Source organism: Phascolarctos cinereus, unplaced genomic scaffold (assembly GCF_003287225.1).
Source record: "Phascolarctos cinereus isolate Bilbo 61053 unplaced genomic scaffold, phaCin_HiC Scaffold_9;HRSCAF=440, whole genome shotgun sequence".
In the NCBI taxonomy this organism is placed as follows: domain Eukaryota; kingdom Metazoa; phylum Chordata; class Mammalia; order Diprotodontia; family Phascolarctidae; genus Phascolarctos; species Phascolarctos cinereus.
In genome coordinates, this window is record NW_027556402.1 from 249,983,650 (window position 1) to 250,011,218 (window position 27,569).

Genomic DNA, 27,569 nt, shown 5'->3' on the forward strand with positions numbered 1-27,569 from the left:
TCCCCTGCTAGCCAGGCACAATACACCTTCCCAATCAACTACCCAGGTTGTCTTGGGCTGAAACTTTGTTTCACTCTGTCTTTTTGTATGCTTTGTTGTTCTAGAATTTGTTTAAAGTCATTTTTACAGGTATTTGGAGGTGTTTGGGAGAGAACTCAAACAAGACAGAATTCAAATTCATATCCAAATCTATTACACTTTTCTGTTAAGTAATGCTAGCTTTGAAAAAGGTTGGGTTCCACTTCTCTGTGCATGTTAAATAACCTGATTTAAGGGTTGGATCCCAGAGTAGGGAAGGTTCAGATTGAATTTGCTCTCTAAGAGAAAAGATGATCCAGTTGAAGTTGTTATCCCATCAGAGCTTTCTTGAAAGCATTCTTGACCTCTTTGTTTCTAAGACTATAGACAAGAGGGTTCAACATAGGGATGACCATGGTGTAGAACACTGAGACCATTTTGTCTGTGTCCATAGAATGGCTTGAGCTGGGTTGGAAGTACATGAAGATGATTGTCCCATAAAATATGGAGACTGCTATAAGATGGGAAGCACAAGTGGAGAAGGCTTTCTGGAGGCCTTCAGAAGAATGAATCTTCAGAATGTTGATGAAGATTAAAAAGTAAGGAGTGAAGATGACAAAAAATGGGAAAAGGGCAGTGAATGACCCTATAATAAAGACTACTGACTGAATAAGATGAATATCAGAACAAGAGAGAACTAGGAGAGGGGGAATATCACAGAAAAAATGATGGATCACATTGGATTTACAGAAGGAAAGGCTAACACTGTTTCCTATGACTATGGAGGAGGTCAAAAAGCCACAGATATAAGCACCACTGGCCAGATATACAAATACTGTTGAAGTCATGGTAGTGCTGTAATGGAGTGGCTTACACACAGCTGCATGGCGATCATAGGCCATGGAGGCTAAGAAGAAATTTTCAGTACCAGCAAAGGCTCCAAAGAAGAAAAATTGTGTAGTACATCCATTATAGGATATAATCTTGTTCCCTGTGAGGAGTCCAGCCATCACCTTGGGACTAATAGCTGAGGAGTAGCCAAAATCCACCAGAAAGAGGTTACTAAGAAAAAAGTACATAGGGCTATGAAGGTGGGAATCCCAGGAGAGCAGAGCTACTATCCCCAGGTTCCCTACCAGGGTGATGAGGTAGATGAAGGTGAACATTATGAAGAGGAACCTGAAGCTCTGGGGCATCTGTTAATCCTATGAGGATGAACTCATTCACTTCAGATCTGTTCTCCATGGATGTCATTTGAGAGTGACATCAATCACCCGCAGCAAAAGAGGAACCATCAGAAAAATCCACTCTGCATGATTAATGACTCCAAGGTATAACATATGGTCAGAGACACATTTTATTTGAGGGACAGAAATACAGAATTAAGGGGCTGAAATCATAAAGGGAGTTGTCCTACCTCAGCTCCCTGAAAATCATTGATCCAGTTTCTCATACAGGGAAAGTATTAATTCCCCTCTAGTTGCTGTCTATTACAAACTTAACAGTTTCCAAAGTGGCATTTTCCACTTCAGGAAAAAAAAAATACCTTTTTATCTGGCAAAAATCAGCATAAGAAGTGTTCTTATTGTTGCTTAGGTTTGGAGAACTAGATCTTTTCTTATGAATATCCTTCACTCTGTTAACGAGAGAAAAGAGGAAGAAAGACAAGAGGGATGAATAAAATAAGAGGAAAGTTAAAAGACAGAGAAAAGAGGAAAGGATCAAAGAAAGCTGGCTGAGATTTCTTGGGATTCTACTTAGTGTAAGGTCTATGCAATGGCCTGAAGTCCCCAGTTCCTGAGGAAGAACTATTACCAGTTAACACCAGTTGCATAGTTTGGGGAGTTATTTGTCCAAAAGGCTTTTGGTGAATCACATAACAATATGATTTCTAAATCTGTTTCCTTCACACTGCCTGCCCCCTTTTCAATTCTCTACCACTGACACTGTGTAAGCTAGGTGGCCATAAACAGGGACACTTTATCCTTTCATACATTTTAAGGTTTTCAAGGTCCCAGAGAAATCATCAATCTTTGGTTTAGATTCTTTAAAGGCTGAGCTAGAATCCTGCCTACAGGAGGCCTTTCCTGATCCATCTCAATTCGAGGGCCTTCCCTCCTTTGACTATCTCCAATTTATTCCTGAATATAATTTGTTTATGTGCTTTCTATGTTCTTTAGAGATAGTGAGCACTTTGAGGGTAAGAACACTATTTCACTTTCTTTGTTTTCTCAGTCCTTAGCATGAAGCTGGGCATATAGTAGGCACTTAATAAATGTTTATGGGCTCATTGATTAGCCAATAGTAACCCTCCCTTTCTGAACTAAACTAAGGTGGCCTTTGGGCAACAGAGAAATATGTAATCCATTTCCAGACTCCTCCATAAATCTTTACAACTTGGAAGAACATGACACAGTTATGTTTCACTGACCCAGACTCAGAAAACTTAATTTCATCAGTACCACCATGACACATTAGAAGAGAGTTTTTTTTCTCTCAGAAGTTCTAGGCTGCCATATGCTTTCTATAGCAAGTTATATCATGGCAAAAACATAGCAAACATCAAAGAATCTTAAGTCATGATGGTTCTTCAGAGGTCATCTACCTCAACTCACATCTGACCAGTAATCACCTCTACAAAAGCCTGCTAAAAGGCATGAAAGATTGAAAAAGGGAAGAACTTTATAAGGAGGGAGAATGAAAGGTAAGAGTTATATAACTCTAGCAGGCTTTTGGGGTCTCCAAGGTATTATGCCTAACAAGTAAGGTGGACTAGAATCTCTAACACAAGAAATCAAATCTTGTTGCCAAGTTAACATTTAGACTAAAGGGCTAGGACTCATAATGGAAATGTGATTCTGGAAAGATTTCTCCCCTATTTGAAAGAAAAGATATGAGTAACAGCGGGCTGTTCTGTTTTTTTTTTAAAGGCCTATATACTCATATGAGGAAATACAGGAACCAGAATGAGGCAACATGATGGAAAGCATTTCTACTGTTATCAGTGTAACAGGATACTTTTAATATGCAGGATCTATATTGGAAGAGCTAGATCAGCAAGTTGGTAGACATTATAAACTTGGCATGAAGAAATAATATATTAGTGATGGAAGACTTTATCTGGGAATCTGCTAGGATGTCGTATCTTAATTTGTCTCTCTATCTCTGTAATTCTTTGTCTTTGAATTTTTCTCTTCCTCTCTCTGTCTCTCTGTCTCTGTTTTTTGTTGTCTCTGTCTTCTTGTTTATCTGTCTGTCTATCTATCATCTACCTATCTATCTATCTATCTATCTATCTATCTATCTATCTATCTATCCATCTATCTATCTAAATACCTAACAATTCTGTGTCCCTTTTGTCAAAGGACAGCTATTGAATTCTTGAAAGAAAATGATACATTTTTTTCCATCCAAAGTTCAAAAGTGAAGGAACCAGCATGAGAAAATCCTATCCTGCATTTGATTCTCAAAAAGCATGAGGAATTGTTAGGAAAGATTAAAATCAATGGGAATGTTATAGGAGTTGGAGGAAAGTAACTGAATCATCTTAAAGGAAAATTAGCATTTTTCAGTCATACGCATTAGATTTGGGGAGAGAGAGGAAGAATAAAGTAACATCCTCTGAGTTAATTCTATAGGGAGTTCAAAACTTAATATATAGAAAGATCTTAAGTATGTGATTCTAAAAATAAAAAAAGAAAAATTGTCAAATATGTAGACTTTGATATGAAAAAAATTCAGCAAAGGGAAAAAAAAGAGGTAACCAAGGCTGAGTGTAAGAGCAGATTATATGTTATAGTAATCGAGCCAGAGTTGTGCCATGGCTGAAGGTGAGGTGAGGGAAGCCCAGATATGTAAAGACTTGCAAGAGCTGGGGATTTTTGAAAAATTCGCTATTTGGGGACCAAACAGTAATAATATAAAGAATTGGACCAATTCACAAGTTGAAAAGTGACAGGACAAGTACAATGAGTGACAAAGAAAGGCAGAGATGCTCAATTTATATTTTGCTTTTCTTTTCTGTGACAAGGAGAGTGTTCTTTGGATTCGAAAGAAGTGAAAACCTATTTTTTTTTAGAGGGAATTGATACTATAGATAATAGGAATTAGCACTGATATTAGTGAAGGGAAGGAAAGAAGCATTGATATAGTGTTTAATAAATGCAAGGGCTATGCTAAGTGTGCACTTTATTAATATTATCTCATTTGATTCTCACTACAACCTTGTAGGTATTTTTATTTTAAAGTTGAGGGAACTGAGCAAACACTGATTAAGTGATCAGGGTCACATCCTAAGTATGTGAGGTTAGATTGGAACTCAGGACTTCCTGACTCCAGTCCTAATGCTCTATCCACTGTACCAGAGCTGCCTCTTTAAAGTTTACCAAGTACTTTAAATACGTCGAATCATTTGATCCCCACAACAACTTTGCGAACCGGAAAACTAATTTGACTTTACAATGAATGGAGGGGAACAGTAACCAGGTGTAAAGGGGTGGTCTGCTGTACTCTGAATTTGGAGCAACATGTTCAGTTTTGGGTTCTACTCTTTAGGAAGGACATCGACAGGCTAGAGATTCTCCAGAGGAGTTCAGTCAGCATGGAGAAGGACTTCAAAATCTTGTCATATTGGGATTGGTGGAAAGAATGGAGGGTGTTTGGTACAGAAAAGACAAAAGATGGGTGTCAAGGCAGGGGTTGGGATCCGTTATATTCAGGTATCTGCAGGACTGTCATGAGGAGAAAGGATTTGACTTATTCTGTTTGTTCTGAAAGGGAAGAACCAGGAGCAAAGTGCAGAAGTTAAGTAGAAACAAATTTAGGTTTAATGTATGGAAAACATTCCAGAAACATTGCTATTCAGAAGTAGAAGGGGCTGCCCTGACATGCGCTGGATTGTCTCTCACTGAAGTCTTGATGGAAGGGCTAGCTGACCACTTGTTCAATATGTGTCATATAAATTTACAGATATTTATGACATATATATATATGTATATATGCATGCATGAATTATATATGTCTGTATGTGTGTGTGTATATACATACATACACATACATACATATTTATGAATGAGAGGGAAGGGAGAGACCTAGCCAGAGACAGAAAATATTCATTTCTCATTTTATGGAAAAATCTGATGTTTAGTTTTTCTTTATTGTCACTGTGACCATGAATAAGTCACCTTAACTCTGAGCCTAACTTCACTCATATGTCAAAAGACAATAAAATTCATGGCACCCACATCATGGGGTTGCTCTGATCAAAGATGGAGATAACTCTGTAAATTGCTTTGAAAACCCTAAATCTTGTTATGTTATTTTACTTTTGTTATTTTAATTACTCACAACACTTCTGCTGCCTGTGTTATCTATCAGAAATCTCCTTGAGGTCTTTTACTCCTAAGACATTATGGACTTCAGTTTGCTCATCAACAAACAAAAGATATTAGACTAGATTACCTCTGAGATCCTTTCCAGTTTTAGATAGATGATGTAATGATATTTTAATCTGTATTGATTTTAAAGATTTTCATTACTCTTCATAGAGACACAATAAAAGACCTGCTTTTTTCCTAATGTAGTTTATTTGGGACTTATGGTTTAGGATAAAATGAATAATTAAAACTTTATATCATGGACTATTAGAGAAGTAAAAATAAACTCTATTTTTGCAACTAACAACAATGAAGATTTTCCTTTAACATAATAAGAGGTATACTAAAGAGAATACAAATTGCCAACTTAGAGTCAAGATTTAGAGTCATGTTGGTCAAAAGCCATTTTGGTAGTCAATACTACCAAATTAAATATGTGTAGACATAGTCTATGTCTCTATGATAATCATTATTATTGATTAGCTCAACATTGGGTCCTTTTGCTTTTCTATGTCTAGAGTGAGCCCTTCTTCATCATCAGGACAAATAAAATGATTTTTTTTTCTATTCAGAAATGTCTAGGTGTTGGTAGATAGTACTATTTTGGAAAGAACACTTGATTAGGAGACTGAAGACTTGGGCTCTTAAGTTGCTTGGATTTGGACTAATTTTCTCTTTGATTTCACAAAAGCCAATCTATCCTTCTGGGTCACTATCTCCTCATTTGAAAAATGGGATTAATATTTCTTTGGGCATGGGGGTTACATGTCGTGAATGTAAGGGAAATGTTCACCAAAAATCAAGTGCTATGGAAATGAGAGTTACCATGATCAGCACAAGTTATTGGACTTATACATGATCATGGATGAATGAGAGATCTGAGAAACACAAAGACATAGAGAAAAAAGGAAAGAGGTGCTATAATAATATGAAGTAATGGTGTGGGGATGTGTTGTAGTGGAGAGCTCTCAGATCTTTGAGTCAACAAGATGGGGATTTAAATCCCATCTCAATCCTTATTGATTGCATATGTCTAGACAAGTCACGTAAGTCATTTAGCCTCAAGTTACTTACCTGTAAAAGGAAAATAATGTTAATAGTATTTATCACAGAGTTGTTGGGAGATTAAAATGAGAAAACTGATGCAAAGCTCTTTCCAAACGTTGCACTCCTATAAAAATGGGAGCTATTATCATTGAGGGCAAGGACTATATCTCTTCTAAATTTGGTTTTCAATTCTCCTCAAGAATTTAATGCAGTGCTCTGCTCACAATATCCCCTTAATCAACATAATTTAAGGGTTCATTAGAACTTTACACTTGCCCATCCCTCAAATTCCTCCTTCAGTTACTTAAGGAGGATGACCAAGAGAAGCTCCAAGGAGAAGATAATCACTGGTGTTTAAAGAGCACCTGTTTGAACACAATTTCCATACGTGACCATATTTGAGCCCTAAGACAACTCTGTGAGAGGAATAACACCAGTGTAATTGTACATATTTGATGGACAAGGAAAGGGAAGAAGTCAAGTAACTTGCCCATTGCTAAATAGTGAATTAGTGTCTGACAAATCTTCCTGCCTTCAGGTCCAGAGATGTTTCCACTGCAGTCTTGGACTGGATATCCTAGAACATATCTGATTTGAAATGGAGAAAGGTGGCCAGCACCCAAAGGGGAGAGTTAGCAAAGAACTTTATAACTGAGGTTTGAACTTGAAGTCCCAAGCCTAGGAAGCATGTGATCCTATTGGAGAAACTTTTCACTAATCATTAAGGCAAAGAGTTCAAATGTTACTAGTACCAGAGAGGTCACTTCTGGCCATTGCTGTGGCATGGATATCAGTACAGTTAGCAATGCCCCCTCCTATGCTTCATTAAGCTTAGCCTCAGGAAACAGAAAAAGAACTGGATGAATGAATGAATGACTCAGAGAATTTGACCCACAAGCTGGTTCCCCAGTATTGAGCCCTCTAGTAGAATTTTCAGTATCAGTAGTTGGAGTTAGGTATGGATCTGGGACTTTATGCTAACATGGGAGCCCTGCAGCTCTTAGGAGATGGTTCTCCCTTAGAGATCCTAGCAGCTTTGCTGCCCAAGTCATGAACAAAACAAGTCATTACATTCTGCTCTGACTGTGGGGAAAAACCATTTTCTCATGGGTACTTTGTCAATCTTAGCTTATCATTAGCAAAGTGAGGAAGAAAGGGACCTGGACAAGGACATTAACAAAACCTGGATGCTAGTCCTTTTTCCACCATCTCCTGGCTATGTCACATTAGCCAAGTCACTGAACATCTCCAAATCTCAGTCTATTTGTCTTTGAAATGGGTATATGAATATCATACCTGAAAACAATCAAAAGATTTTGGTGAAAATCATGTGTGACATTGAACATGAAATAGATGTGGAGTAGTGAAAAGATCTCCACAAAGTGAGGTAGTAAAGAGATCCCTGAACTTGGTTTTAGAAGATATGAAATGGAATTGGAGGATGCTGTGAAACTCTAGTCAAGTAACTTATCGTAGATGAACCTTGATCTCCTCATTTGCAAAATGCAAATAAGCATATTTGCATGCCCTAATTCTCAGGTTCATTGTGAGAATGGTAATTTGTAAGGTGGTATGATCAAGGGTGAGGTGATAACTCCTTTCCTGGACTGTGCTCAAGTCTATGAGTGACCACAAGCACTCTTCTGCCTTGGAACTGTGAGGAGGATTTATTCTGCATGACCACTACAAGCTCTACTACACCAGAACTCCTCCTATCCCCAGGGCCACCCCCCACAACTGTGTCCCAGATCCAAGCAAGGGCAAAACAAGAGAATCCTGCCTCAGCACCAGCAAAGAGAGATCCCTGCAATCCCCCTCTGATCAGCCACTCAAGTCCCTCTAAGTCTGTGGCCCGAGAGCTCCAGAAGCAGCCATTACCCCAAGGCTGTGCCAGGACTGGGGCCAGACCAATCTCCTCTCTCACCACAGTGCCACAGACCTTTCCTATTGACCTTCTAAGTTGTCTTTGGTGTTTGTGGTTTAAGAAGTCTTGAAACCACCACAGCACCCCTTGATTCAGTCCTCTGAGGCCTGCTCCAGATTTGCTGAAGCCTGGTCTTTGCATGGCCCACGCTGAACTGAGCTGCTCTCCCAGTACACAAAATAGATCTTTCCAATCAACCATTCAGGTTGTCTTCAGCTGGAAATTTACTTCAATCTGATGTTTTGTGGGTTCTGCTGCTGTAGAATTTGTTTTGAGCCATTTTTACAAGTATTTGGAGGGGTTTGGAGGAGAACGCAAGCAAGTCACTCCTTTTACTTTGCCATATTGGCTCTGTCCACCCCAAAGGTGAAATCTTGAGAAGGATAAAGTGAAGGTACACAGAGGCTTAGAGTCACAGGGCTCCCAGTGGTCATTTAATTTAATTCATGCTGAAAATCATATCCAGTAAGTGTTTACCCTACGTGAAGACCTACAGTGAAGAGAATTCTTCTGCCAATTTTGAATTGCATCATTTGTTTGGAAATATTTTCCTTGCATTGAGCCAAAATTTGCCTCGGGCATTCCAGATATTACTCCCTATTCTACCTTCTAGGGCCAAGCAGAATATGTCTAATCATTCTTCCACAGGATACATCTTTAAGTACTTTACTCACTCACATTTAACTTTTCATTCTCCAAGTTGAATATACTAAATTCCTTAACTGTTCCTCATATAGAATAACATCTAGTAAATATTCTGTATCCAAAATGTGAGTCCCAGGACTGAATAAAATACTCTGATGAACTCTGAAAGGATAGCAATATCATCACCTACCTCATTTGGAGTAAAAGATTTATCAGTGTGGTTGTGTATGACATTGGCATTTTTGCTTCCGAGTCCTACTATTGATTGGTATTATACTAGTATCCCAGTAATACCAACTAGACTTTTTTTCAGAGGAACCATGCCTTCTTAATAGTAACCTCGGGCCAGTTGATTTGAGTCCAAAATAATTCAAATCCCAAAAGGGAGATGGTATGGAGTCAAAGTAGGGGAAAGAATACCAAATACATGCCAAAGTCCTTCACACACTACTAAAACTTCTGGGCTCAGATGGACCAAGTTTAATCCTAATAAAATGATTGGTAAAAATGATTTCTTTCTCTTTTATTAGCTCATTACCATCACAACAAAAAGCCACAATAAAGAGAAAGCAAGGCACAAAGGTTTGAGCACAATAAATTTATTAGCAGAACTAGCAATAATAAATAAAAGGCATATAAAAATCCTCGTTAGCCAAGGATTCATCTGAAAGTTGGAGAAGATCTTTTCTATAGTTAGTTACATAAGATATAAGATACAGTCTAGTAATTCAAACTAAAATAGGAATGTTATTGTTCACACAAAGATTAATGATTGGCTTTGCTTGCCTTGACAGAGAGCAGGAATATCTATAACCTAGGCAACAGGGAAAACACAGCATTGACTAACATCTAGAAAGTCTGGTGGTTGGCAATCATCCTGTGACCAGGTTAACTACTCTACTGCAAGGTCAGTAAAAGTTCACAGATTTGAGTCTTTGTGGCTGGACTTTAGGCCATAGGAATAGGAAAACTAAAATCTTACAACTTTTACAAATTAGGGCTGCACAATTAAGTCTACATTTGATATACAAACATTTATTCTAATGATTAGATATAATTCTCAATTAATAATTTCCAAATAACACAAAATAAAGAGGGGTATCAATTTTCAATTTCACTTTATCCTCCAAAAGGTTTAGCATAGTATGTTGCTAAGTTTCTCCTAGTATGGTCAGGATAGCTCTCCAGCTCCTATAATTCAAGTTACCATATACTAGATAGCCTTTATTTCAACTCACAGAAAAAATCAAAAGATACATTAAAAAATTCTTACAAAACCCGCATTCAGACACACAAACACATAAAGCACCCAAGAACATATTAGATAGAATGCAATTGATATTGAGGTTGGTATCAGGATTCTACACTGATATTACAGTGAAATACTTCTCAGTATTAAAGTTCTTTCCAAGCCCTACGGGGCACCTTGTGATTTGGTTTCCTTTCTAAAAGCAGTTATACTGCAGTAGTGTGCTACAGCCAGATCTAAATGGCCCATAAAGTGATCATCGAATTTAAAGTGGGAATATTGAGACCATATAAATCAGTAAATTCTATGAATCAGGATTTAATTTATTGTTTTGTTGATGATCTAGACTTTAGGAAGTGATGGAGAAAATAATAAGGCAGATTAAATTTCAAAGTATGTCATGTACACATCTTTTTTTCCCCCCAGAGACACAGTCCTTAAGCATTTAACAGCACACCTCTCATTTAGGGGATGCTGAAGAAGCAATGACATTAACATTAAACCTACACCTTCCAAGAAACTCAATGGATCTGTTCTTCAACTACTAACCTGTTCAGAAATGATGGAGCTAATCTTCCTTTTTCTAGGAGGATAACAACTAGAATCACTATATTGCACTTAGATTCTGTATGTGTAGACATAAACACTTATCATTCATTCCACATAACAATCTTACAATTTAGGAGATATTATTAAGGCCCTTTAAACATGAGGAAATAGGCTGACTTTAAATGATTTACCAAAGGTTATATAATATGAAAGTATCTGGGACAGAATTTAAATTCATGTCTCTCCTAAGCCCTAATCTATGACACTTTGGAATAATGTTACCTTTGAAAAAGTTTGGATTCCCCTTCTCTGCACATAAGAAAAATGACCTGACTTGGGGGCTGGATCCAGTGGGCCGGTACAGATTGACTTTTCTCTCTAAGAAAAAAGATGATCCACTTGAAGTCTCTGTCCCCTCACAGCTTTCCTAAAAGCATTCTTGACCTCATTGTTTCTAAGACTATAGACAAGAGGGTTCAACATAGGGATGACCATGGTGTAGAACACTGAGATTATCTTGTCTGTGTCCATGGAATGGCTTGAGCTGGGTTTAAAGTACATGAAGAAGATTGTCCCATAAAATATGGACACTACTGTGAGATGGGAAGCACAGGTAGAGAAGGCTTTCTGGCGGCTTTCAGCAGGACGGATTTTCAGGATGGTGATGAAGATTAAAAAATAAGAAGTAAAGATGACAAGAAATGGGAAAAAGACAGTGAATGACCCTACGATAAAGACTACTGACTGAATGAGATGAATATCAGAACAAGAGAGGATTAGGAGGGGGGGAACATCACAGAAAAAGTGATGGACTATGTTGGCTCTACAAAAGGAAAGGCTAAAAATGTTTCCTATGACTATGGAGGAGGTCAGAAAGCCACAGATGTAAGCACCACTGGCCAGATATGCACATATTGTTGAAGTCATGGTAGTGGTGTAATGTAGGGGCTTACACACAGCTGCATGGCGATCATAGGCCATGGAGGCTAAGAGGAAACTTTCAGTGCCACCGAAGGCTCCAAAGAAGAACAACTGTGTAGCACATCCATTATGGGAGATGACCTTCTCCCCTGTGAAAAGCCCAGCCATCACCTTGGGAGTAACAGTTGAAGAGTAGCCAAAATCCATCAAAGAGAGGTTACTGAGGAAAAAGTACATGGGGGTGTGGAGGCAGGTATCCCAGGAGATCAGAGCTACTATCCCCAGGTTCCCAACCAGAGTGATGAGGTAGATGAATGTGAACATTATGAAGAGAGGAACCTGAAGCTCTGGGGCATCTGTTAGTCCTATGAGGATGAACTCATCCACTTTAGATTTGTTCTCCATCGATGTCATTTGAGGGTGATGTCATTCACCTGCAACAAAAGAGTAACTGCCACAAAAATCCACTCTGCATGATTAATGAGTCCGAGACATAAAGTATGGTCAGCTACACATCTTATTTGAGGAGCAGAAATAATGGACCAAAAGCATAAAGAGAGTTGTCCTTGCAGTTACTCTAGCTTTCCAAAATTCATTGATCCAGTTTCTCATAGAGGGAGAGTCTCTCTCCAGTATTAATTCCCACCTAGTTTCTGTCTATTACAAACTTAACAGTTTCCAAAGTGCCATTTCCCACTTCAGGGAAAAAAAAAGCCTCTTCTCTGGTAAAAAAAAAAAATCAGCATAAGAGGAGGAGTTATTGTTGCTTAGGGCTGGAGAACTAGATCTTTTTTTATGAACATCTTTCACTCCAATAATGAGAGAAAAGAGGAATAAAGACAAGAGGGAGGAATAAAATAAGAGGAAAGTAAAAAGACAGAGAGAAGAGAGGAAAGGATCAAAGAAAGTAGGTTGAGATTTCTTGGGATTCTATTTAGTCTGGGTCTCATTGTGGCTGTAACATCTATGCAATGGCCTGAAGACACCAGTTCCTGAGGAAGAACAGTTACCAGTTAACACTCTTTGTCTAAAAGGCCATAGGTGGGTCACATAACAATATGTATGATTTCTAAATCTGTTTCCTTCACACCACCTGCCACTTTTCAATTCTCTACCACTTACATCGTGGATGCAGAGGTGGCCACAAACAAGGACACTGGACACTTTATCCTTTCATACTTTACAGTTTTTGGGGTCAAAGAGAAATCGTCAATCTTTGGTTTAGATTCTTTCAAGGCTGAACTAGAATCCTTCACAGAAGGCCTTTTCTGATCCATCTCAATTCCAGATCCTTCCATCCTTTGATTATTTCCAATTTATTACTAAATATAATTTGTTTATGTGCTCTCTATGTTGTCTAGAGATGGTGAGCACTTTGAGGGTAAGAACTCTATTTTACCTTTCTTTGTTTTCTCAGTGCTTAGCATGATGCTGGACAGATAGTAGGCACTTTGTAACTGTTTATGGGCTCATCGATTAGCCAATAGTAACCCTCCTTTTTTGAACTAAGCTAAGGTACCCTTTAAGCATCAGACAAATGCATTGTCCATCCCCAGACTCCACCACAAATCTTTACAGCTTGGAAGGACATGACACAGTTATTGGAATAGAGTCAGGGTGTGCCAAGGCTCAGGGTGAGCTGTGGGAAGCCCAGCTAGCTAAAGACTACCAGGATCTGGGGACTTTGGAAAAATTGACTATTTGGGGACCAAACAACAATAACATAAAGAATTGGAACAATTCACAAGTTCAAAAGTGACAGGACAAGTACAATGAGTGACAAAGAAAGGCAGAGATGCTCAATTTATATTTTTCTTCTCTTTTCTGTGACCAGGAGAATGTTATTTGAATTTAAAAAAAGTGAAAGGCTGTTTTTAGGGGGAGTTGATACTATAAATAATAAGAATTAGCACTGATATTAGTGAAGCATTTACATAGTGTTTATTCAGATCAAGGTCTGTGCTAAGTGTGTATTTTATTAATATTATCTTATTTGATTCTCACTACAACCTGGTGGGTATTTTTATTTTAAAGTTGAGGTAACTGAGGCAAACACTGCTTAAGTGATCAGGGTCACATCCTAAGTATGTGAGGTTAGATTGGAACTCAGGGCTTCCTGACTCCAGTCCTAATGCTCTATCCACTGTGCCAGAGCTGCCTCTTTAAAGTTTACCAAGTACTTTAAATACCTTGAATCATTTCATGCCCACAACAACTTTGAGACATGCATGACAAACCTGAAAACTTACTTGACTTCACAATGAATGGAGGGGTGCAGTAACCACGTGTACAGAGGCGGTATGCTGTATTCTGCATGTGCAGCAACATGTTCAGATGTGAGTTCCACTCTTTAGGAAGGACATTGACAGGCTAGAAATTCTCCAGAGGAGTTCAGTCAGCATGGAGAAGGACTATGACATCGTGTCATATTGAGATAGGGAGAAGGAATGGAGAGCGTTTGGCGTAGAAAAGATAAAAAAGGGGTGTCAGGGCAGGGGTTTGGATTAGTTACATTCATGTATCTGCAGGACTGTCATGAGGAGGAAGAATTTGACTTGTTCTATTTGGACCCAGAAGGAATAACCAGAACCAAGTGCAGAAGTTAAGTAGAAACAAATTTAGGTTTAATGTCAGTAAAACATTCTGGAGACATTGCTATTCAGAATTGGAAGGGGCTGCCCTAACATGCACTGAATTTCCTCTCACTTTAAGTCCTGTTGGAAGGGCTAGTTGCCCACTTGTTAAACATGCGTCATATATATTTACACTTATATGACATATATGAATACATATAGATATGTGTATATATGTGTATGTGTGTGTATTGTGTGTCTATATATGAATATATGTGTAGATATGTGTATGTGTTCATGAATATATATATACATATATGGTTATATCTTCATATATCGTTATACATATACATGCATGCACATATATACATATATGTGTATGTGTATATACATATACATGTATATATGTATACGTGTGTGTGTGTGTGTGTGTGTGTGTGTGTGTGTGTATGACATGGAAGGGGAGAAACCTAGCCAGAGACAGCATTTATTTCTCATTTTATGGGAAAAAAAATTGATACTTAGCTCTTCTTTATTGTCACTGTGACCATGGACAAGTCACCTCACCTCTGAGCCTAACTTCATTCATATATGAAAAGACAATAAAATTCATGGTATTCACATCATAGGACTGCTGTGATCATAGATGGAGTGTAAATTGCTTTAAAAACCTTAAAGCCAGTTATAAGTTATTTTATTGTTGTTATTTTAGGTAGTAGCACTGCTCCTGCTACCTGTGTTATCTATCAGAATTCCCCTTATGGTCTTTTACTCCTAGGACACTATAGACTTCATTTTGCTCTTTAATAAGGAAAAGATATTAGGCTAGATTATCTCTGAGATGCTTTCCAGTTTTAGATAAATAATTCAATGATACTTTCAACCTGTATTGGTTTTAAAGATTTTCATTATTCAAAAAAAGACAATAAAAGAATCTTTTTTTTTTCTAATGTAGTTTACGTTAGACTCACACTTTAGGACAAAATAAGTAATTCATATTTTACATCACAGACTATTAGAGAAGTAGAAATAAAATCAATTTTTTCAACTAACAACAATGAAGATTTTCCTTTAACATAGTAGCTATACTAAATAGAATAAAAACCACCAACTTAGAGTGAAGATTTATAGTAAAGTTGGTCTCATACATGACAATAATGAGCTATTTTTGTAGTCAATATTACTTAACCAAATATGTACAGACACAGTCTGTGGGTCTATGGTAATCATTCTTATTGATGAACCCTGTGTTGGGTCCTCTCACTTTTCCATGTCTAAAGAGAGCCCTTCTTCATCAGCAGGGCAGACAAAGTGATTTTTTTTTCTATTCAGAAATGTCTAGGTGTTGGGAGATAGTACTATTTTGGAAAGAACACTTGATTAGGAGACTGAAGACTTGGGCTCTTATACTGCTTGGATCTGAACTAATTTTCTCTGTGATTTCACAAAAGTCAATCCATCTTTCTGGGTCACAATCTCCTTATTTGAAAAACGAGATTAATATTTCTTTGAGCATGGTGGTTACACATAGAGAATGTAAGGGAAATATTTACCAAGAATCAAGTGCTATCGATATAAGAGTTATCATGATCAGCACGTTATTGGATGAATGGGTGCTCTGAGAAACACAAAGACATAGAGGAAAGAGTAAATAGGTGCTATTATAATGCAAAGTAATAGTGTGGGGATGTGTTGTGGTGCAGAGGGCTTAGATCTTTGAAGCAAAAAGATGGGGCTTTAAATCCCATCTCAATCCTTATTAATTGCATATGTCTAGACAAGTCACTTAAGTCATTTAGCCTCAAGTTACTTACCTGTAAAAGGAAAATAATGTTAATAGTATTTATGTCACAGAGTTGTTGGGAGATTAAAATGAGAAAACTGATATAAAGCCTTTTCCAAATGTTTCAATTGTATAAAAATGGGAGCTATTATCATTGAGGGCAAAGACTATATCTCATTTACATTTTGTTTTCAATCCCCTCTCTCTAGAACTTAATGCAGTGCTCTGCACACAATATCCCTGTCATCAGCATAATTTAGGTATTCATTAGAATTGTACAGTTGCCCGTCTCTCAAATTTCTCCTTCACTTACCAAAGGATGATGACCAAGAGAAGCTCCAAGTAGAAGATAATCACTGATGTTTAAAGAGCACTTATTTGAACATAATTTTCATACATGATCTCATTTGAACCCCAAGACAACTCTGTGAGAGGAGTATCACAAGTGTAATTGTACATATTTGATGGATAAGGAAAGGGAAGAAGTCAAGTGACTTACCGATGGGTAAGCAGTGAGTTAGTTTCTGACGTAGAGAAAGTTTTTGTCCAAGTCTTCCTTACTCCAGGTCCAAAAATGTTTCCACTGTAGTCTTGGACTGGATATCCAAGGTTTGAAATGGAGAAAGGCAGCCAGCACTCAAAGGGGAGAGTTAGCTAAGAACTTTATATTCCAGGTTTGACCTTGAAGTCCCAAGCCTAGGAAGCATGGGATCCTATTGGAGACACTTTACACTAATCATTAGGCTGAAGAGTTCAAAGGTTACTAGTGGCAGAGTGATCAATTCTGGCCATTGCTGTGGCACAGATGGCAGTAGAATTAGTAATGCCTACTCCTACCCTCCATTAAGCTTAGCTTCAGGAAACAGAAAAAGAGCTGGATGAATGAGTGAATAACTCAGGAGATTTGACACCCACAAGCTGATTCCCCAGCATTGAGCCCTCTAGTAGAATTTTTCAGTATCACTTGTTGGAGTCAGGGATGGGCCTGGGACTTTATGCAAACACTGCAGCCCTGCAGCTCTTGGGAAATGGTGCTCCCTTAGAGATACTAGAAGCACTGCTACCAACTCATGAACAAAACAAGTCATTAAATTCTGCTCTGACCATAGGAAAAGAAACATTTTCTCATGGGTACTTTGTCAGTCTTAGCTTGTTGTTAGCAAAGTGAGAAAAAAAGAGACCCAGACAAGGCCATTGACAAAAGCTGGGTGCTAGCCCTTTTTCCACCGTCTCCTGGCTATGTCACATTAGCCAAGTCACTGAACACCTCCAAGTCTCAGTCTATTCATCTTTGAAATGGTTATACTGAACTCATACCTGAAAACAATCAAAAGATTTTGGTGAAAATCATATGTGATATTGAACATGGAAGAGATGTGGAGTAGTGAAAAGATCTCCACAAAGTGGGGTATTGAAAAGATCCCTGAACTTGGTGTTAGAAAATCTGAAATGAAATTGGAGGTTGCTGTGAGACTCTAGTCAAGTAACTTATCCTATATGAACCTTGATCTCCTCATTTGCAAAATGCGAATAAGCATATCTGCATGCTCTAATTCTCTGGACCATTGTGAGAATGGTAATTTGTAAATCATAAATGATATACTTATGTTGAATATTAATGTTATTCTTTAAGAAAAGAAACTACTCAGAGCTCCCAATTGACCTGTCTCTCCAAACTCCATCTTATCTTGTCTGCTTCATAGTTCTGGTCCTTGGGGACACATGCCCTAAAGGTTCAACAGTAACTGAGGGGAATACCGTAGTAATCATTTGTCATAGTTTAACCCTTTGACAAGTTCTGTCTTCCTATTCTTCAATATAAGATGCAGAGAAAGACCATAAAGAGCACAGTGTGGAAGATTCAGAATTTGTTGACTAGGTAGACCTATGAAGGATTCAATAATGTTTATTGTCAGCTTGGAAGGTCATCTCTCCTAATTCCCTACCTCCTTTTATCTACATAATGCTGAAAAAAATCTTTTTTTCATGTACTGTTTATATATTTTATGTTTATTAACTTGCATGTGTATATGTAGTTTCATCCAGTAAAATTTGTCTCCTAAAGAACACACTCAATTCTTTTCGTCTTGTTGTAGCCAGAACTTGCACTGGGTCTAGTAAGTTTGATGTAATGTTTCTACATACGCTAAAATTGTTGCGTACGTAATCATGTCAGTTTCAGATTGCAGCATAGAAAGGCCTAAAATGCTTCATTCATGTACATGCTTGTCATGGAGGAAAAAGAGCTTTGTAACATAAATGAGTAATTGTTTGCTGCTTGTAGCACCAATAAAATTTGGTGAGCTCCAGTTCCTTGAATTGTCGTTGTGAACCCCCAAAAAGTTTGTGAACCACTAAATGGGAGACATGGCTCTAAATCATTCTACCTCTACTCTTTAGAATTATTCTGGATCCAAGTCTAGCCTCTCCCAAAGTAAGTCCTTAGTACATATTTCTTGAATTTCTAAAAAAATTGAATGGCAATTGGGTATGGAAATCTGTCTTACCCTACAGGAAAATAGGGGGAGAAGGGGACAAGAGAGCAGGGGGGTGATAGAGAGGAGGGCAGATTGGGAAAGAAGGTAATCAGAAGCAAATACTTCTGAGGAGGGACAGGGTCAAAAGAAAGAATAGAATAAATGGGGGGCAGGATAGGATTAAGGGAAATAGAGTTAGTTTTTCACAACATGTCTACTGTGGAAGTGTTTTGCATAACTGCACATGTACAACCTATACTGAGTTGCTTGCCTTTTCAATGAGGGTGGGTGGGCAGGGAGGAAGGGAGAAAATTTGGAACTCAAAGTTTTAAAAACACATGTTTTAAAAAAAATGTTTTCACATGCAACTGGGAAATAAGAAATACAGGAAATGGGGCATAGAAGTCTATCCTGCTCTACAGGAAAATAGAAGGGGAAGGGGATAAGAGAAGGGAGGGGGGAGAGATAGAAGAGAAGGCAGACCAGGGGAAGGGGTATTCAGAATGCATGCTATCTTGGGATGGGGGAAGGGGTGAGAAATTTGGAACTTAAAAACTTGTGGAAATGAATATTGAAAACTAAAAATAAATAAAAAATAAAAAAATAAAAAAATAAAAAAGACTCAAAAAAATTGAATGGAAGCTCAACTATCTCACAAATACCCAATATGTAGAGTAGTAATGATGTCTACCAAATGTATATTCTTGAAAACCTTCATATTCTCCCCTGGCAATAATGATTATGATTTTCTTCAAAGTCTATTGTGTTTATTGAAGGGAATCATGTGACTTACCCTTGTATGGTGTACTGACAACCATAAAAAGTAGCAATGAATAGCCAAATGATGAAAAAGCATCCATTACATGCAAAATACTGTTCTAGGTACTGGGGATACATATTGAAAAACAAAACAGTCCCTGATCTCAAAGTCTTACATTCCAGTCAGAGAGATGACACGTATAAGTCATTTTAGATGCAAGTATCATATGAAGGATCAACCTTCATTGACAGAGCATTTTCCCATTTGGGAACACATTTCCATAGGGATTATATTTCTGGATAATGGAACAGAATTATTTTTAATTATTATTTTATTAATTATTTCTTAAATTAATTTTGGGGCAACAGCAACAATAGAAGTAGTGGCAGGGCTGAAAATGCCGGCTGATTGGAGTCTAAAATAATTCAAATCCCAAAGGAAGATGTGGAGTCAAGGTATGGGAAGAGACATCAAATACTTTCCAAAGTCTGTCATGCCTCATCAAGACTTCTGGTTTAATTAAACCATGTTTAATTCTGGAAAATGACTTACAAAAAGTTCTTCTTTCTCTTGTTAGCTCATTACTGTCACAACAAAAATCTTTGATAAAGAGTAACTGAGGCAGAATGTTCTGAGCACAATCAATTTATTAGCGAGACTAGCAATTGTCAATAAAAGGGATCCAAGGCTTTTCACTCGCCAAGGATACATCTGCCAATCAGAGTAACTCTTTCATAGACTTGGTTACATAAGGTGCCAGAAGCACTCCAGTGATTCAAGCTAAACCGATTGTGATTGGTCACACAGAGAGGAAGGAAAGGCTTTGTTTGCTTTGACTCAGAATAGAGATTTCCATAATCCAGGGAAACAGGGAAAACAGAGAGTTGACTAACATCCCCTGGAAAATCTCATGGTGACCAAACATTCTGTGACCAAGGTGACTCATCTCACCACATGGTAAGCAAAAGCTCAGAGATGTGAGTTTTTATTGTTTGACTTTAGCCCATAGCAAGTGAAGTTAAAATCTTACAAATTTTACCAATGAAGTCTGTACCATTATGTCTACATTTGATGTAAATATATTAGTTCCAGGGATAACATATAATTCTCACAAAATAATTAATAAATACTACAAATAAAATGAAGTATCAATTTTCAATTACACATTATTACCCTTTTAATACAGATGTTCTTGGAAAATCAACAAAGAAATTGTTGGATTTTGAGTGTGAACATTTGGACCATAAAAAATCAGTAACTGCTACAAACCAGGACTTAATTAATTGTTTTGTTGATTATCTACAATTCAGAAAGTGATGAAGAAAATAATAATGGTCTTAAATTTTAAAGTGTAATGGATCCTTTTTCTTTTTTCCTTTTTCCTAAGAGTGGGTTCTTAAGAATTTAGCGGCATACCTGGTTTAAGTGCTGCTGAAAAAGTAATGCCAATACTATCAAATCTACGCTTTCTGAATAACTCAGGGGCTTTGCCCAAGTACTATGCTGTGCAAAAAATGATGTAAATGATCTTCCGCCTTCTAGGAGGATGATAGTAAGATGTGCTATATTGTGCTTGTGTGTGTTTGTATATGTTCACATACATCATTCATTCCACAGAAAAATCTTACAAGATTAGAAATACAATTAAGTCTCTTTAACATGAAAAAACTGAGGCTGAGACTTAAAGTGACTTGCCCGAGATAACAAAATATGAAAATGTCTGAGACAGAATTTAAATTTGGGTGTCTCTTAACTTCAGGTCTTTTCTACTGCATAATGTTACTTCTGAAAAAGTTTGGGTTTCACTTCTTTGTGCATAAGAAAAATAGCCTGAGTTGGGGGCTGGATCCCAGAGTGGGGAAAGAAGAGATTAGATTTTCTCTCTAAGCAAAAGGATGATGTAATTTAAGTCTTTGTCCTCTCAGGGCTTTTCTAAATGCACTCTTAACTTCTTTGTTCCTCAAACTATAGACCAGAGGGTTCAACATGGGAATGACCACGGTGTAGAACTCTGACACCATTTTGTCAGTTTCCACTGAATGGCTTGAGCTGGGTTGGAAGTACATGAATGTGATTGTCCCATAAAATATGGACACTGCTGTGAGATGGGAAGCACAGGTGGAGCAGGCTTTCTGGCGGCCTTCAGCAGAACGGATATTCAGGATGGTGATGAAGATTAACAAGTAAGGAGCAAAAATGACAAGAAATGGGAAAAAGACAGTGAATGACCCTAAGACAAAAAATACTAACTCAATGATGTAAGTATCAGAGCAAGAGAGAACGAGGAGAGGGGGAACATCACAGAAAAAGTGACGGACCACATCGGATCTACAAAAGGAAAGGCTAAATGTGTATCCTGTGACTATGGAGGAGGCCAGAAAGCCACAGATGTGAGCACCACCAGCCAGAAATGCGCACACTGTTGAAGTCATGGTAGTGGTGTAATGTAGGGGCTTACACACAGCTGCATGGTGATCATAGGACATGGAAGCCAAAAGGAAACTTTCAACTGTGGCAAAGGCAATAAAGAAGAAAATCTGTGCAGCACATGCATTATAGGAGATGACCTTGTCCCCCTGTGAGGAGCCCAGCCATCACCTTGGGGGTAACAACTGAGGAGTAGCCAAAATCCACCAGAGAGGTTACTGAGGAAAAAGTACATGGGGGTATGGAGGTGAGAATCCCAGGAGATCAGGGCTATCATACCCAGGTTCCCTACCAGGGTGATGAAGTAGATGAAGGTGAACATTGTGAAGAGAGGAACCTGAAGCTCTGGAACATCTGTTAATCCTGTAAGGATGAACTCATCCACTTCAGATCTGTCCTCCATGGATGTCATTTGAAAGTGAGGTCCACAACCTGCAACAAAAGAAGAACAGTCAGAAAAAAATGAATTTTGCGTGGTGAATGACTCCAAGACATAAAACATGATCAGAGATACATCTTATGTGAGGGCTAGAAATAAACAATTAAGGGACCAAGAATACCTAGGTCGTTGTCATGCCTGTTATACTAGGTCCCCAAAATTCACTGATGCATTTTTCTCATGCAGGGTCCCTAATGTATTGCTTCTCACCATTTTTCAATCTACTAAAAATTTGCCAATTATCAAAGTGGCATTTTGCTCTTCAGGAAAAGGAAGTGTCTTATTCTGTGGCAAAAATCAGCATGAGAAGGGAAATTGTCATTGGTCTGAGTTGGAGAACTAGATCTTTTCCTATAAATATGCTTAACTCTGATGAAGAAGAGAGAAAAGAGGAATGAAAGGGAAGAGAGAGGAATTAAATAGGAGGAAAGTGAAAAGACTGAGAGAAGGGATCAGAGCAAGTTGGCTAGAATTTCACTGAGATCCAGCTTTTTGGTGGAATTATTGTGGCTTCAAGGTCCACTCTATACAATGGACTGAAGTCATGATTTGCTGAGGAGAAGCAGCTGCCAGTGGGTACCACTTGCATAGTTGTGGGAGCTGTCTGTAAAAAAAAACGACTGGTGGATCATGTAACAGCAAATGTATGTTTTCTAAATTTGTTTTCCCCCATAACCTTTCCTTTTTCAGTTCTACACCACTGTCACTGTGGATGCAGAAGGTGGCCACAAACAGGGACATTTTGTCTTTTCATTCACCGTATGCTTTTCTGGGTCCCAAAGAAATGAGACGTCTTTGATTTAGGCTCCTTCAAGTTTGAGCTAAAACCTCATCTACAGCAAGCCTTTGTTGGTCCATCTCCATTTCAAGGCCTTCCCTCTTTTGATTATCTCCAGTTTTTCCTGGGTATTTCTCATTGGTACAGTTATTTGCACGTTGCCTAGAAATTGTGAGTTCTTTGAAGGTAGGGAGTATATTTGACCTTTCTTTTTATTCTCGGTGCTTAGCATGGTCCTGGGCACATAGTAGGCACTTGCTAAATGTTTATTGGCTCATTTATTTAAGTGGTAACCCTTCCTTTATGAACAAAGCTATGATGGCCTTTGCACATCAGGTAAATACATAGTCCATCCCCATACTCCACCATTAGCATTTACAACTTGCAAAGACCTACCACAGTTACGTTTCACTCACTTGGGGTATTTAGTTTCATCTCTATCACTAGGGAAAATTAGAAGCAAGTTTCCAGAAAATTTATAAGTAGGCTGCTACATGTTATCTGTATTACCTATCTATAATATCTTGGAAAAAATCATAGCAAACAGAATCAGAGAATCTCAAGTCAATATAGTTCCTCAGAGGTCACCTACCTTAGCTCACATCTTACCTGTAGTCATTTCTGCAAAAGCCTGCCAAAAAGCATGTAAGGTTGGAAAAGGAGGAGAGATGGTTAGGTAGGAAGAATGAAAGATAAGAGACATACAGCCGTGGTAGTCTACAGGGGTCCCCTAGGAATTATGCCTAACAAGGAAGGTCAACTAGAATCTCTAACACAAGAAAACAAATCTAGCTAACAAGGCAACATTTAGACTGGAGGGAAGAGATTCATAGCTGGATTGTGGTTCTAGAAGAGTTTCTCCCTTATTTGAATGAAATGGGATAGGTAACAGCAGGCTGGTCTATTAAAAAAAAAAGACTAGATATTAATATGAGGGAATCCAGGAACCACAGTAGGGAAATATGATGAAAAGCATCTATTCCAATAGTAGCATAACAGTATCCTGCCATAAATACAACTAATTGGAAGAGGAAACGGATCAGGAATTTAATAAACATCAGGAACTTAGCAAGATGGAATGACATATTAGTGAGGGGGGCCTTCAATTATTTGGGCATTTGCCAGAATGTTCTCCCTCTCCCTCTTTGTCTCCCTCTTCCTCCCCCTCTCTCTTTTTCTCTCTCTCTCCATATGTGTGGGTGTATATATACATGCATACGTACGTACATACATACATACATACATACGTACGTACATACATATGTGACTGTCATTGTCTTGCTCTTTCCCCATCTCTCTGTATCTATCTGCAGATTTACTATCCACCTTTCCTTGTTTGTCTGTTTTCACCTTTATCTTCTGTTTCTCTCTGTCTCTCTGTCCCTCTGTTTATCTATCTACTACCATGTATCTTTATCTACTTTTATATCTCTGTCTCTCTCCTCAAAGAATGGCTACTGATTTCTTGATGACATTTTTATTCACCAAAAGTACAAAAGTGAAGGAACAAACATAAGGAAATTGTATCCTACGTTTGATTTCACAAGGGATGAGGAATTATTAGGTAGGATCAAAATAAAAGGGAATTTCATAAGAAAAGAGGGAAAGTAATTAAATCATCCTAAAGTTTGAAATAGATAAAGAAAGGAGAACTAGCAGTTGTCAGACATACTCATTAGGTTTGGGGAGAGTAAATTCCAGGCATTCCAAATGAAGGATAAAGTAGCAACTTAGGGATTAATTCTACAGGAATTTTAAACTTGAAGGGATGGAAAGATCTCAAGAATGAAAGTTTGACAATACAAGAAGAAAAATTGACAATCAGAAAGACTTGGATATGAAAAAAACTGTAAAGAAAAAGGAGGGGTAACAAAGGATGAATGCAAAAGCACATCCTTTCTTGTAGTAAGTGTCAGAGAAGTGCCAGGATTCAGGATGAGGGAAGCCCAGAAAGTTTAAAGACTACAAAACAGTTTTAAACTGGTCATTTAGGGAAGCAAGGGATAATCAAATAAGGGGACTGATTCTTAATGTTAATAAGACAATTACAATGAATGACAAGCAGAGGCAGAGCTGCTCAATTTGACATTTGTTTATATTTTCTCTGACAGAATGATCTTTGAAATGATAAAAATAAAACAATTACAAGTAACAGGGAGTTGATAGTAAAAATAAAAGGAACTAATACCTATATTAGTGGAAAGGAGGGAAAACACATTTATATAGCATCTATTATGTGCCAGGCAATGTGCTCAGTACTTTATTATCCCATTTTATTTTCACAACAACCCTGCAACATAGATGCTGTTATTATCCCCATTTTAAAATGGAGGAAACTGAGGTGCTTAGGGTCACACAATAAGTGTATGAGGTTGAATTTGAACTCAGGACTTCCTGTCTCCAGTCTCAGTGCTCTATCCACTCTACTAAAGCTGCATCTTTAAAGTCTTTGCAAACTACTTTAAAAGCATTGAATCATTTGATCCCCACAATAACTTTGTGACATACATGATGAACAAGAAAACCAATCTCACCTTATTCTGAATGGAGGGGCACAGTACCCAGGCATACAGAGGTGTTCATCTACATTCTGCATTTGGAGGAACACATTCAGTCATGGATTCCACACTTTAGGAAGGACATTGACAGGCTAGAGGTTTTCCAGAGGAGTTCAGCCAGGATAGAGAAGGACTTTGAAATCTTGCTATGTTAGTATTGGTGGAAGGAACTGAGGGTGTTTAGCTTAGAGAAGATAAAATACGATGTCAAGGCAAGGCTTAGGATTAAAGTTATCGTCTAGTATCTGAAGGCCTGATATATGGGGGAAGGATTTGTTTTGTTTTATTTGTACCCAAAGGGAAGAACCAGGAGGAAAGATGAGAAGTCAAGAAGACACAAATTTAGGTTTAACATAAGCAAAATGTTCCAGAAATAATGTTTTACAGATGTGGAAGGCACTGCTTTCAAATATACTGGATTTCTCCTCACTTGAAATCTTGTAGGAAGGTCTAGTGGACCATTTGTTATCTACAAATTGACAAAAATTAAGTGAAATAAACATGAGAATTACCATGATCAGCACAGGTTATTGGGTTTATAAAGGACATGCACGTACATATATACATGTATACACATATGTGCATATGCACACTCACACATACACTGTGTGTATACACACAGACACACACACATTTTATATATATATATACATATATATATGTATATATATATATATACACATATATACATATATACACATACACACTTATATTATAGAGGGGAGGAGAGGCAGAGACAGAAAAGTTTTATTTCTCATTATATGGGAAATTTTGACTCCTAGCTCGTCTTATTTTCATTGTGACCATATAGAAGTCACCTCACCTCAGAGCCTCTGTTAACTCATATGTCAAAAGAGGCTACAATTCATGGCATCTGCATCATAGGATTGTTCTGAGAAGAGGAGATAATTCTGTGAAGCTCTTATTAAGTGTTATTTATTGTTGTTATTTTAATTACCAACATGACTGCTACTACCTGTGTTATCTATCTATCAGAAATCCCCTTGAGGTCATTTACTCCTAAGATACTATGGACCTCAGTTTGCTCATCAGTGGAGAAGAGATATTAGACCAGATTATCTCTGAGATCCTTTCCAGCTCTAAACTGATGATCATATGATACTTTTAACATGTATAATTGGAAGATGTTTATTGGTCTTCCTAATACTACAGTAAAATAACTTTTATTTTTCCTAATGTGGTTGATGTGGAACTTACAAATAAGGACAAAGTAAATAATTAAAACTTTATAAACTATTAGAGGATGAAAAAAATCTATTTTTACAACTAACTACAATCAAGGATTTTCCTTTAACATAATAAGAACAGTATTAAATAGAATACAAACAACCCACTTAGAGTCAAGATTTACAGTCATGTTGATCTCATATGTGATATTTTTGAACCATTTTGGTAATTGATACTATGGAATCAAATAGTGTAGACATAGTGTATGATAATCTTTCTAACTGATGTACTCAAGGTTGGACAGTCTTAAGTTCTCAAGACTACAGAGAGCATACCCAGTGGATCTGAGGAAAGAATTTGCCAAGAATCAAGTGCTGTAGACATAAGATTTACTGTGATCAGTGCAGAATATTGGGCTTTTACATGATAATGCACAAGGCACTATGAAAAACATGAAGACATGGCAAAAAAGAGGATAAAGGTGCTACTACACTATAAAATACCACTATGGCAATATGCTGTAGTAGAGAGGGCTTTGATCTTTGAGTCAAGAAGATGTGGATTTCAATCCTGCCTCAGAGCCTTGTTAATTGTATATATCTGGACAAGTCACTTAAGTCACAGCCTGCAGTTATTTAACCTTTAAAAGGGGGGTAATAATAATAGCATTTATCTCACACAGTTTGGGGGAGATTCAAATGAGAAAATTGTCATAAAGCACGTTGCAAATGTTGAAGTGCTATATTTTTGTTATTCAGTCACGTCAATTGAATCCAACACTTCGTGTGACCCCATTTGTGTATAAAGGTGGGACTATACTCAACTAAACATTGTTATCGACCCACTCCCTCAAGAATT

At 37.7% G+C, this 27,569-nt stretch overlaps 1 protein-coding gene and 2 pseudogenes across 1 annotated transcript; all 3 read right to left on the reverse strand.

The window, feature by feature from the left end:
* Positions 1 to 347: 347 nt before the first annotated feature.
* On the reverse strand, positions 348 to 1,272 carry LOC110200710 (olfactory receptor 5B2-like; annotated as a pseudogene).
* Positions 1,273 to 11,185: 9,913 nt separating this feature from the next.
* On the reverse strand, positions 11,186 to 12,142 carry LOC110200762 (olfactory receptor 5B2-like). The gene has a single exon (XM_020976169.1). The coding sequence runs from the start codon at positions 12,140 to 12,142 to the stop codon at positions 11,186 to 11,188; it is 957 nt and encodes a 318-aa protein (XP_020831828.1).
* Positions 12,143 to 21,204: 9,062 nt separating this feature from the next.
* Positions 21,205 to 22,295, reverse strand: LOC110200761 (olfactory receptor 5B12-like; annotated as a pseudogene).
* Between the last annotated feature and the right edge of the window lie 5,274 nt (positions 22,296 to 27,569).